The 13,697-nt window shown below is 44.1% G+C and overlaps 1 protein-coding gene across 2 annotated transcripts; it reads left to right on the top strand.

Moving 5' to 3' along the window:
* The first annotated feature begins 4,666 nt into the window (after positions 1-4,666).
* Positions 4,667-10,431, top strand: aamp (angio-associated, migratory cell protein). 2 transcript variants are annotated; one of them, XM_067260497.1, is made up of 11 exons: positions 4,667-5,010; positions 6,092-6,229; positions 6,435-6,554; positions 6,925-7,064; positions 7,290-7,434; positions 7,647-7,730; positions 7,842-7,957; positions 8,181-8,281; positions 8,564-8,654; positions 9,928-10,082; positions 10,198-10,431. In XM_067260497.1, exons 1-11 carry the CDS (start codon positions 4,923-4,925, stop codon positions 10,271-10,273), a joined length of 1,254 nt encoding a protein of 417 aa, XP_067116598.1. In that variant the 5' UTR covers positions 4,667-4,922; the 3' UTR covers positions 10,274-10,431. The 2 variants fall into 2 exon arrangements, with proteins under 2 accessions (XP_067116598.1, XP_067116599.1); XM_067260498.1 differs by having other exon boundaries at positions 4,908-5,010; positions 6,019-6,229.
* Positions 10,432-13,697: the final 3,266 nt, after the last annotated feature.

Here is a 13,697-nt window from a genome sequence, read left to right on the forward strand (position 1 = left end):
GTTGAGTGAACACGAAATAATTAGGCGTTACAGATTAAGCAGCCATGCAATATTACAGTTTTTGTGTCGGTGTGGAATTCTGGCCTTGTATATTTTTTTTATTCGCTGTTACCTCATGAACAAGCACATCAACTTCATTATCACTAAATCTTTGTTTTCGCTGTTTTTAATTTTGTGGCTGATCCATGATAGAAACAGAGAAGGAGGCCCATTCAATTGCACGTTTAAATGCTCGCAATGTACGGTATAGTGGGCGGAGAAAAGCGCTGATTACCCGATGAACTGCAGGGTTGGTAAATACGACGTAAACTGAAGTATCACAGCGTGCGCTGTCTGCGGGTTCGCCATGGCGCAGATAACGCTACGTTTGCAAATATACATACATGGCCTCAGTCTCAACTCACTTCCCCTCCTTCATTCTGTTCTTGATAAGAGCTCTATTACATAAATAACCAACCTTGGTCAATCAGTCTGTACTTATATGATATGATATCCTATACTATAAGGAAAATTACAAAAATGTTGCATGTGTAGCATGCAGACAGACACAGAGACAGACACACAGACAGACATACACACACAAAAACACACAGACACACACACAGACAGACCGACACATATACACACAAACAAACAACATGGCAGAGCTGAAGCAGTATGGGTTTGGCCGTCCCTCACCCCATCATGGGCTGCAGCTGCTCTACTGGTTTGCTACACACTACATTAGGTTTAAAAACAACGAGATTGGGGTCAAGGTTCATCCCAAGGATGGAGACTTTGGCTTCCATTACTTCCTGAACAGGCAGGAGTGTGATGACAACAAATGTATCAAATCTGTGTCTTTATAGATCACCTGTTATTTTATCAAATCTGTGTCTTTATAGATCACCCTCTCTCTCTCTTTTTATGTATTTTGTTTATTTCCTAGAGGACTCTCTAGCTGAACAAGTCTTAAGTTTCATTTCCTCAACATTTTCCATAGTGGTCCCACCCTCTGTGGTATAAAAAGATAAAACTTGGATGGATGATTCATAGCTGGACAATTCTCATTCTACATCTCATATATTCACAAAGACCAACAAGAGAAGGCAGGATTGGTTGTGTAGTATTGTACCGATCACCAGAAGAGAATAATTGTATCCAAAACGACAACATTAAGGTATGGAAATTTGAGACACTGAATTGTGTACTGTAGCACTAGTATGATTACTGTACATCTTATTTTGTGTTAATTGTTTGTGTTCTTTCAATGGAGAACCTGCAGTGGGAGCTGGCCCTATACACCAGCCTGTCATAAAAACTGCTGGTACAATGTTTAGTGGGTCATACCCCAAATCTTCTTTTGATTAGTTGAATGTCAATGCCTTTGATACCAATCACTTATCGAGTTACACACAAGACATTTACAAAACATAAAAAAAATTGTATAAATGCAAATAGTTTCATTTAATATAGGCTACTGTATATCGTCTATTAGTTTTTATAGGGTAAAATGTGTTGATTACAGTTTGTTATCAAGAGCAATGATCAAATACATGTTGCTATCCACTACTAGGTCAAAGTCAATGGTAAGGTAAACTCTATTGTCTTGCAAGAAAAGTTGTCTTGGGTTCGAAGCCACTGCATGACAACATATCCCTGTGCACACAAATACATAGATCATACATAATCTGCTCTTTGTCTCTCTCTCTCTTTAGGAGGAACAATGATTCAAACTCTAAACAACATGCCAGAGCTGAAGCAGTCTGGGTTTGGCCGTCCCTCACCCCGTCATGGGCTGCACCTGCTCTACTGGTTTGCTAAAGAATACATCAAGTTTAACAGCAATGAGATTGTAGTCAAGGACCATCCCAAGAATGGAGTCTTTGGCTTCCATTACTTCCTGAACAGGCAGGAGTGTGATAACAACATCTGCATCAAGCTGCTACCTGAAGAGAATTACAAATACTTTGAGGTGGGCAACCTGCAGCTTCCAGAATCCCACACTCTGCCTCACTACGTCAGGAAGAACTACGGTCATTACCAGGATGGCAACAACAAGGATCGCATAATCATAAGCATGCAACCAGGCCTGCAGGTGCATAAAATCTATGTGACGGAGCATGAAGACCATGAAGAGAGGTTTGATCCTGACCACACCTATCGCATCAACAGAGATCTGCTCATGGCTATTCGTAACTTATCTCTGGATGACTTCCTGAAACAAGCTGGTTATTTTACTGAAACTAAAGGGTTATGGGACTACTGTACTATTTTGTAGGCCACTAATGCCACAAGATGAAGATACTGACATGCTATTGGTCTAGGCTGGGCAGGCATATGTAAAGGCATAACATAAAGAGTGATTTAAATCCAAAAATATTAAACGCTTAGTTCTCTCCCTTTCTTAAGACGTATCTTTGTATCAGTTTTTAAATGTATCGCTATTTTTTGAATTATTTTTGAATTATTATTAAATATATCACAAGCTGTTTCAATTTAGCTCACACAATTACATTATTCGTTTGCCCTTAAAATACATACCAGAATCTCGTAGTGGTGTTATTCAGTTTCTGTTACATAAATTCAATGTATTCCCTCTAATTCATTTCACATGTGTTGGAAATGTCTTTATTTATTTTTTAAGAAATGTAGAAATGTACAAAATCTTTACGTGGATAAGGCCGGTTATAAAATCTTTTAAGATTCTGTTTCAAAGTTCTGATGTGTGTTCTCCAATCAATTTGCTGCAACAATAAATAAAACGTACACATTTTTAACTCTTGCTATTTGGCATAAACAAATTGGATTTAAGTTTTTTTATGTTTTACTGTGCATTTCCTCACTGTATGTGTCCCCTTTGAGAAATGGAGGTGTTTTAGCAGGCAAGTTGAAATAAAACAGTAAAAAGAAAGACGTTAGGATTGAACATTAAAGTGTATAATCAGATCCTCTTCCGATGTAAGGCTAAGCGAATTACATTTTGTTCGAGATCGGTCGGCTGAACAAGGAAAGCACACCCCAAAGTGGGAGGGGATAGGTAATGCAGTTTGTTATTAAAAACCTGTTAGCGAGCATGTTAGGTTCACGGAGTACAAGTACCCGCAAGTAACCTACCTCATGAAACAACAATCCCGCTCTTGGTTAACCATCCATGACAAATCCAGCTAATTTAAAGTAACGACTATTGGGCCTATTGAGTCTTCTGTGAAGGAATCTTTATTTGTGTGTGTTTTTTCAGATTTTCATTAAAATTTTATTCTAATTATTAAACTTTGATTCTTTTAATTTGTATGACTAGTCTTTGTAGCACTCGGAGATTGCTTTACATATAGAGTGCAATACAAAAACAATGTATTATTATTATTATTAATGAATACTTTTAGCGTGGGTTTAAATGTTGTTTTTTGTTTTTGATGTTTCCCAGATGTGGGTTTAGGGGCAGGAATATATACTCTGGATTGCTTTCAGTTTCATTTCTTCGCCACTGTCCATTTCAGTCCCGCCTTCTTAGGTTTCACTGAGATCAAAGTAGGAAGAACAAATTACAGCTGGTAAAAAAGATAAAGCAGACTTGGTATTACACACTATCATAAGACTCCAGGTAATATTTTGTTATTAGGGGTGTGCGATACTGCAACATTTGGTATTGATCTGATACCAAGTAAAACAATGCTCCATCTGAAAATATACAGTGCCACATTCTCAGGAGGAACATCAACATCTGAGTTGCTCAACATAATTCATGACATGAAGCTTGAGAGCATTTATGGTGACATTTGTATTGCTCTGAGGATATTCTGCGCTTTACCTTACCGAGTGGCACAGTGTAAAAATCCGCACACAATAGCAGAGAGGAATTAATACTTCCCTGTTCTATAGGCATGGTTTCAACTATGCTTCATGACACTGCAGCCTCTGTCCAACAACACCATCGGCAGGTGCATTTATGACATGTCAAAGGAAATAGACGAGCAGCTTAACGATAAGGCTTTTCTCTGCAGATGGATGAAGCTACTGACAGTAACAAAGACTGTTTATTGATAACTTATGTTCGATTCATAGATGAAGATGACATGAGGGAGGAATTGCTTTTCTACAAACAAGTTACTGGCAGAGCCACAGCAGAACTGTTTAAAATCATTGACTCTTAACAATTAGGTCACAAGTGTTACAAGTTCCTAAACAAGTTGCTAAACAAAGATGATGTGATTTGACTGGTGTCATCATCCAACAAATACAAATTATCTGCCCGAGGGATATTAGAGACAATGGGTTTTTATGCCTCAAATGGGAAGACATGACATGATGGCTACCCATCACGGCCCTTATCAGATTCAAGACCCTGGTACTGACCTTCCGAGCGGTGAACGGGACTGAATCTGACTACATCCATTCTCTCCTCCAGCCTTACACCCCCACCCGCCACCTTGGAAGTCGCTTTGGATAAAAGCGTCTGCTAAATGAATACATGTAAATGTAATGTAAATCAGTGATTGAGGTATGTGGGTTTCCCCATAGATATAGCTCTCGATAAAAACTTTCTACAGTCTGTGGCGCCACCTACAGGCGACAATGTGAAACTAACAGCGACCTGAAGAATACGAGCGCTTTTTTGACCAATCATCTGCGAACTTCTTACGTAAACGTCATCTCGAAGCGTCTGAATTCTCCCACACATGTGCCAAGTAGGAAAACATGGGGACACCAGAAAGTAAACTTTGACATTTTGGAATTCGTACACCAGCTTTAAACTGCAGTCTTTTTAATGTATACTATTACGCAGAAAAATATCTTAGAGCTACAATAACTACCAAGGACCACAAAAATCAAGTTAGCTTACAAGGGCTAAGGTATCATAGGTGATTATTGCTAGCTAGCTGGCAGACTAGCTAAGCATTAGTAGATCTTTGTTACAAGAGTTATTTTTGGCATATATCATAATGGACAACGAGGACAGTTTAATACAGCTTCACGGAGACGAAGAGATCATTGAAGTCATCGAGCTGAACGAAACGGAGCAAAATCCCGGTAAGCTGCTATGGTTGTACCTGCTAACATGAGCTGTAAAATTACAATGTAGCGCTATAGCTACTGTATTGGTTCAAGCACTAATGTAAGGTCGTTTTAGCTAACAGTTATATGCGGAGGTGACATGTATATTGCTCCTATGTTACAGTTTATAAGATGCTAAAGCACTAAACCAGATTCTCTGAACCAAATGCTCAGTGGTCTAAACCTCTCGAACAAATGTGTTCGCACACAAGTTCAGGTAGTTAAGACACCATTCGTAAATCTCATGTAGGGCCTTTTGCAAAACTCTAACACACTCACTAACACACATTGTGCGCTGATGCACTGGTAAACGCGTTTAAATTGTAAACACGGGCAGTCAAAAGTTACACACTACTCAAAGTTGTTCCCATTTATTGTAGTATATCAGGAGAGCGTTCAAATACCCCTCTGTAGAAGTCTGTCTATCAATTATAAAACTACTTATTTAGCTATTTTAGAGGATAGTGTTTGAATTGGATTCCATGGAAAGGCCACATGAATACATTATTGTAGATGAAGCAGTGTTCAATGTTGACTGTTAAAAACGTTGCCTGTGATGGGGACTAAGTCCTCTTATCTGGCCCAGCACAAAGACATGATGCTGAGGCAGAATTAATCTTTTACTGACTTTGATTTTGCAGTTACGCAATATTTGAGTGCATAGACAATACTTTTTATTTCGAGTTTTCTTTGGGCTACATGAAGGTGCTGAACATACAGACAAATACTGTGTTACTTGTGCACAGTATACAATATATTAATTGTGCTAAGTTGTGATTTTAATAGTTTTTTTTTACTGCAAAATGTTTTCACTAAATACAGTAAACATTGTTTTGTTGTATTTACATGACCTATACGCGTTAAATTAGTTGTAGTTTCTACTAAATGCCGTTTGTCTATTGACTGGCTGTGTGTATGATGTGAAGTAGTGTGAGGTTTTGTGAACATCATTTGAAGATTTGGTTCCGCATCGAAAGTTTTGAGAAAACAAGCGAAAGGTTTCAAGAAACGCGTCCAAAATGCTTGACCTCACCCCCGTCCTCCGCAACCCACGCAGACGACCTGGCCGAAGAGCTTGAAGATGTGGACTTCGGAGAAGCGGGGAGCGGCGACGCCGACGACGAAGGGTGGGAGACCGAGGACGAGATGGAGTCGGAGCGAGACGACAGCGAGCTCACCTTCTCCAAACACACAGGTGCCTTCCTCGCTTTCCGTTTACCGTCCAGGAACTCTCCTCTGTGTCGACGAGCGAGTCGACGGCCTGTTCATCTAAACACAAAGAGGACCGGTCGGCTCCCTCAACTCACCTCGACAGGACTCAACAAGCCAAACAAACAAACAAACAAATGAAAGGGAACTAAATGCCAGTTAAATGTTACTCAGCTGGCTGTGTCTTCCAGGCTCCGTGTTCTGTGTGAGCCTGGACCCGGTCACCAACAGCCTGGCCGTGACGGGAGGAGAGGACGACCAGGCGTACGTATGGAGGCTCAGCGATGGGGAGGTGCTCTTCCAATGCACAGGTGAGATGCTCCAGGTGAACCGCCATCAGACACATTAACTTTCTGGATCCAGGAATATATAAATAGGTTGTCTCATGATTCAGCATACAACCCTCAATGTTCTTGTTGACATCTGAAAATGTCGACTAGGCGTGTTAAGCATCTCTGTGCTGTTTTTCCCCTGGCAACACTCTGCCAATGCATGTTGACAGAGATTGACACAAGTTTGACCAATGTCACAAATATTTTTTTCCAAAACATTGTTCTAATAATAATTTAAATGATTACAGTCAGTATTCCTTCCAGTACTGTTGTAATAGTTATTGGTAGTGTGTTGTTGTTCGGGTTAGGTGTTGACTGAAGGTGGCTTCTCTGGTGTGCTCTGCCCCAGGCCACAAGGACTCGGTGACGTGCGCCACGTTCAGCCACGACTCGTCCCTGGTTGCCACGGGAGACATGAGCGGCATGATCAAGGTGTGGAAGGTGGAGAGCCAGCAGGAGGTCTGGTCCTTTGAGGTGGGAGATCTGGAGGTGAGGAACACTGTAGGGGTGGGTGGGTGGGTGGGTGTAAAAGAGAGAGAGTGTGTGTTTGTGTGATTGAGTGTTCAAAGTTGGGAGTGTGCCCTTGTCTGTCAAATCCAGTGTGTGTGTGTGTGTGTGTAAGAGAGACAGTGTGACTGGGTGTGTATCTGTGAGCGTGTCTTTACGTCTTGTGTGATAGTCATACCCAGTGCGTGTCCTTGTCTCCCCCCTCAGTGGCTGGAGTGGCACCCGTGCGCCCCCGTGCTGCTGGCGGGGACGGCTGACGGCAACGTGTGGATGTGGAAGATACCGGGAGGAGACTGTAAGACCTTCCAGGGGCCCGGCTGCCAGGCCACCTGTGGAAAGGTGCTACCGGACGGTGAGAGCGAGGGAGGGAGGGTAGGGAGGGAGGGAAAGTATGAGGGGAGGAAAGAAAGGAGTGAGGGATGGATGGGGGGGGAAGATAGAGCTGGGAAGGGGAGGTTGAGAGACCTCATAAAGAGGTATATTATAAAAATGTGATTATGAAGAGAGTTCTGAATGAAACGTGTGTGTGTGTGTGTGTGTGTGTGTGTGCGCGCGCATGCCCAGGTAAGAGAGCAGTGGTGGGCTATGAGGATGGGATGGTGCGTCTGTGGGACCTGAAGCAGGGAAGCGCCAGCCACGTCATCAAAGGTACGTCTGGGGTTGGTTCGGGTTCCTCACACGCACACGGTCACACAGCGCTACATCATAACATGTTCTATTTGCTATATTATAATCCTCCTCTCTTCTCTCCTGCTGTAGGCCAGGATGGCCACAAGGGGGCTCTGACGTGTCTGACTGTCAACAGGGACGGCTCCCTGGTGCTGACAGGCTCTGTGGACGGCTGTGCCAAGCTCATCAACACGGCCACGGGCAAGGTGGGTGCCAGCGATACCCCCAGGAAACACCTCCTTCCTAAACCTAACCTCAACTTTGAACCTGTCATCAATTAGTCACGTCTAATTTGCGTCGTATCGAATTATTTTCTCTCTTGTATTTCTCCATGGGCTTTCTGGGAGTTGTATTTTGAAGCCTCCACAGTTTATCACCTATTCTGGTCTTCTATCGCTGTGTCTCTCTGTGACCCTGTCCTGACCACAGGTGGTGGGGGTGTTCTCTGTGGAGGGCTCCCAGGCCAAAGCAGCCAGAGATGGGGAGGAGGACGAGAGCAACTCTGTGGAGTCAGTGGGCTTCTGTCACGTGTGAGTGGAGGAGAACAGACGGCATGATAACCCCCCCCCCCCCCCCCCCCCCAATCCTATATGCAGTGAAGGTTACTTGTGCAGATAATAGACACGTAATAAGTGGTTTTAAGTTTAACATAAGCTGTGTGTTACAGCACAACTTTTGGTGGGTCTCCCCCAGGAATTTTCAATGTAATGCCCCCCACAAAGTTGATATCAGATATTCGCCTCTGACCGTCAGCGGGATGATGCCTCGGAACAGGACTGTGGATCTCACCGCCATGTTTTGTGTGTGTTCAGGTTGCCCCTGGTAGCTGTGGCGTATCTGGATGGAACTCTGGCCGTATATGACCTCTCTACACAGACCCTGAGACACAAATGCCAACACGAGGTAAAAAAAAAAAGACAGTGTGTTCATTTAAGTGTACAGGCTTACACCTGTGCTAGAGAGTGTGTGTATTTTGTCTGTTTACTCGAGTGTATGAGCTTCATTGTGTGTGTGTGTGTGTACGTGTTTTGACACCACAAGAGGCTGGGTGCTAGATGGAAGATGTGTTCCCCTCAAGTGGCTGAGACAAATCACAATGGTGGCCACTGACAAATACATTTCCTAAGATGGTGTGCATTAGCACACCTGGGTAGAATTAAGAGGGATTGCCACACAGGAGAGCTAGGTAGGCTTCACAGAGCGGACAAGGAGAAGCCGGCAGCGAGAGGAGTGGAACTATGGCCTGATTAAAGCCCTGTGGGAAAAGTAAACAATTTAAGCCTTTTTGCCTATTTTCTGTTGTTTAATTAAAAAAAGAAATTGTTACAATCTTTAACCTAAGAGTTCAGAGTTGCACCTTTTTGTGGCAAGCATGGAAATCAAAGTTCCCATGACATGAACATTTCACTTTAGGTTATTTAACATTAATGTGAGTTCCCCTAGCCTGCCTTTGGTCCCCCAGTGGCTAGAATTTTTGATAGGTGTAAACGAAGCCCTGGGTATTCTTCTCCGCCTTTGAGAAAATGAAAGCTAAAATGCTGGTTTTATGACGTCATAAAACCGAAGGTTACCTCCCCTCTCTCTGCTTTGCCTGCTTAGAGAATCTGGTACGCCCATGAAAAACTGAGCTACTACGACCGTGCGACGGCGATATCGGTTTTTACTCGAGACATCATGGCTTGCAAACAAACTAAGTACACGAAAGGTTGCTCAGTGTTTGGATGTACAAATGAAAACCAAAATAGTTTTTTAGTTCCTTCGTCTGAGCCTCTGAAGACCCAGTGTCTTAATGTTATTTTCTCTGGAAATGTGCATCTCTCCTCCTGATTAGAATTTAAAGATACAGACACAGAAACGGCACGTCCTGAGGAAAGCTCATTGTGGGACTGCTCGTAGTGGCTGTAATCCTGCACCAAGGCTGAATTTCGGGAAAGAGACTTCAGATACAGTATTAGAGGACCACTAAGGCCTATATAAAAGCATCCAAAAACAGCATGTCATGGGACCTTTGAAAAGTTTTTTGTCTTTTTGAAACCCTGCTTTGTGTTCTCCTTGGCAACGAAATGCACTACTAAGGTCAGACATACCGAAGAGCAGCCGCATGGTGTTAGTGTCTAACTTACTGTGTGTCATGTCTGTGTGTTTTCCACCCCTCACGTATGTGTGTGTTCCTCAGGCCGGCATCGTGCACCTGCACTGGGAGGAGTCTTCGTCAGTGGTGTCGACCTGCTGTCTGGATGGCGTGGTGCGTCTCTGGGACGGTCGCTCCGGCAGCCTGGTGTCAGAGTACCGCGGCCACACGGGAGAGATCCTCGACTTCACACTCAACAGGTACACACACACACACTGTCCTAAAGTGCACGTTCAGTAACGTGTGTGTGAAATCTATGGCTCTGTGTCTCACCGCTCTCTCCCTCCCTCTCCCTCTACCCGTCTCTCCGTTCAGGGAGGCCTCGATGGCAGTCACAGCCTCAGGAGATCATCATGCCAAAGTATTCTGTCTTCAGCGACCTGACCGGTAGAGAGAAGGAGTGAGAGAAGAAGAGAGGAGGAGAGGTGGAGGATGGTCATCCACCCTCCTATCTCTCCATCTCAGTCAGAAGTTTAAACCTTCAAACAGACTTCCTCTGTGTTCTCTAATCTGGAGATGGATGGAGAATCCCCTCCCTCCCTCCCTCCCTCCCTCTCCCTCCCTCCCTCCCTCCCTCCCTCCCTCCCTCCCTCCCTCCCTCCCTCCCTCCCTCCCTCCCTCCCTCCCTCCCTCCCTCCCTCCCTCCCTCCCTCCCTCCCTCCGGTCTTTAAAATGCCCTTGTGTGGTATTGTTCCAGTCATAGCAGAACGTCCTCAATCTCAGATGTTCCTTGGTTCCACCTTAGAACCCAAAGAGAACTCACATCTCCAGGCATGACCGTCATGTGTGACACACATTCACTGTTATATTTATGCCTTTTCAAAGTGTTAAATTGAATACAAATTGGTTTAAAAATCCTCTTGACATGAATTTGTTTTCTTTCCCATGAGGAAGTTATGTTAACTTTGTTGAAAAGCAACAATGGCCTCAAACTCAACTCAATGTAAATATCCGTTTGTTTCTGTATTTCAGAAACATCCAATAAAATGATTTAAAACCAAGTTTCTCTTCAGAACTCCCAGCTTTTTCCTTTTTTCAAACACACCACCTAGATACATCTCAGTTGTTACTTATTACACATACAAATATATTCCTCCCCTACAGCAAAATTGAATGTGAGTGATGGCACTTGAGAGGTGGGTTGATGACATGAGAATGATAATACCATTATGAACTGGAATAAAAAATCACAAAAGCAAACTGGAAATTCTAGTGACGAATATAAACATCCAGCTGTGTGCAACAATTCTGTTTGTGCTTGTCTTTGTGAAACAACATACAGGCTCATATCCTGTGATCTCTGACCCTTTTATAAATGTCATCTGTGGTTTGTGATCTTTTAGATAGCAACTGTGCTTATAAAAAAAAACAGTTCCGTGAGAAATTAGTCCTTGGACTCTTTTAGGATGTAATGGTCTGCTAACAGAACTCCTGAGAAGTTAGATGAGACTCATCCCTCTGACAAGTGATGAGTCACAGACTCAGACTCATGTTGATTTTAGTTGTGGTTTTAGTGAACCAGGTCTGGCTTAAAGACAACTTGAAATGATATGTTCATGGGTGTGGATCGGTGACTGGTCTACATCTAACAATGTTTATTTAGCAGACTTTTTTTTATCAAAAGAGACATACAAGGGGATACTATCTTCTAACATCTGCAGTCAATTGCTCTACCACTGAGCATTACCCATCCCCACGCTCTACCACTGAGCATTACCCATCCCCACGCTCTACCACTGAGCATTACCCATCCCCATGCTCTACCACTGAGCATTATCCATCCCCACGCTCTACCACTGAGCATTACCCATCCCCACGCTCTACCACTGAGCATTACCCATCCCCACGCTCTACCACTGAGCATTACCCATCCCCACGCTCTACCACTGAGCATTACCTATCCCCACGCTCTACCACTGAGCATTACCCATCCCCACGCTCTACCACTGAGCATTACCCATCCCCATGCTCTACCACTGAGCATTACCCATCCCCATGCTCTACCACTGAGCTATACCCATCCCCACGCTCTACCACTGAGCTATACCCATCCCCATGCTCTACATCTGAGCATTACCCATCCCCACGCTCTACCATTGAGCTATACCCATGCTCTACCACTGAGCATTACCCATCCCCATGCTCTACCAATGAGCATTACCCATCCCCACGCTCTACCACTGAGCATTACCCATCCCCATGCTCTACCACTGAACTATAAACACTTACTGGCATAATTGTTTCTGTAGTGAAACATTCTTCTGTTTTGTTGGCTCTGTGGTCAGTGATTCAACTGGAAAGATAAAGCTAAATGACAGACAAGAACAATTAAGAGAAGGATAACATCTTAAAGGTTGTCAGTAAGCCTGGAGTCTGTATTTAGCAGTCTGTATACGAGAGGAAAAACAGCTATCACATGAATGGGATGGGTTTAATCTATCATCTTCATAAAAATCCTGTTGTGAACACTGGGTAAGATCAAACAGTCAGGCCAAAGAGTTCCATAGTTCCACTAATTCTATGTCTGTAAATGCCTATCTTTACCACACGCACCCTCCAACGTAGTCAACTGAACTGGTCCCAGCGGAGTCTCAGGAGGGTGAAGGTACGCAGGGTTTGCGGAGGTCATCCGAGGTCACCGTACTCTGGGTCAGACCAGAGTGACGTGCGTCCCCCCGGGGTGGGTGACAGGCCGCGTCCGCCCTCCACCAGGGCCCTCATCAGCAGACGCTAATGCTCTGTGAGGAAGTCGCAATGTTGCCGTTTTTATTACCGTGGCCTACATATATGTAGCCATCAGGAAGCACATTAGCTAACCAGGATCCACATCTCGTTGCTATGAATACGCTTGTGAGGGGTGTCAGTGTGGTGAGGGTGAAATGGCAAGAGTGTGTGGTGTGTGGGAGAAGGGCAAAGAGAAAGTGTGTGTTGGGGAGTGTGTTTGCGCTCGTCTGTGGTGATAGAGAGAGAGAGAGAGAGAGAGGTTGAGAGAGCGCATGTGAGATCTGTGAAGACTGGAAGAGTAAAAGCTACTGTAAAATAAAGACAGCAGCATTATCCTTTTATAGGCTTGTTGAGTGGCACTTTATAGGCTCCCAGTCACGATTGTAGCGACAGTCATCACCCATCACACAGGGATTACACAGTTGATTAATGCTGCTGTGCTCTCTGTTGTGGTTGGTTGCTAGGACAAGACGAGACGTTGGGATTGGTCATAGGTATAGTGACGGGCTGTGGAGCCATCTCCGGCCATCTGCACAGGAAGGAGGTGCCCTGACACAGGATGTGATTTACGGTATAGCCTCCTTTCTTCCATCCCCTTCCTCCTCATCCTTTCATCCCTCCCTGCTATTGCAATGGCAATTGCTATTCAATTCACCCATCCCTCCATCCTACCCTTCGTCCTCTGCCTCTTCTTTCTCATCCTCATCAGCGCCACCCTCGTGCTGCCTTCGGGTCACATGACCCAAAGGTTCATAACGAACCATCGTTGTGTTTACCCAATTTTACCCAATAGAAAAACAAATAAAAATCATTTTCTTTTAACCTTTGCAATGTGGGGGGTCTGAGACAGCCCAACGGTTAAAAGAAAATGCTTCACAATACGACGGTGGGTCACAATGACTGATGGGTCAGAATGACCCGAAGATAACACAAGGGTTAAGTCATCTCTCCATTCTATCTGATCATCCTTCCGTTGCTCAGTTTTCCCCTTTTCCTACCATATCTACAGCTTCATCTTTCTCTCTTCCCCTCATCTCCCTCCATTGTTTCCATCTTCCGCCCTTCTAACCATCACGTTGAGGACAAGCAGA

The sequence above is a fragment of the Osmerus mordax genome, chromosome 22 (assembly GCF_038355195.1).
Source record: "Osmerus mordax isolate fOsmMor3 chromosome 22, fOsmMor3.pri, whole genome shotgun sequence".
Classification (NCBI taxonomy): Eukaryota; Metazoa; Chordata; class Actinopteri; order Osmeriformes; family Osmeridae; genus Osmerus; species Osmerus mordax.

Bases quoted from the DNA above. Each gene is read 5' to 3' on its own strand.
- aamp (XM_067260497.1), top strand. From the start codon at position 4,923: ATGGACAACGAGGACAGTTTAATACAGCTTCACGGAGACGAAGAGATC. The intron at 5,011-6,091 runs GTAAGCTGCTAT...CAACCCACGCAG, and splicing joins CGAAACGGAGCAAAATCCCG to ACGACCTGGCCGAAGAGCTT. The intron at 7,731-7,841 runs GTACGTCTGGGG...CTCCTGCTGTAG, and splicing joins CGCCAGCCACGTCATCAAAG to GCCAGGATGGCCACAAGGGG.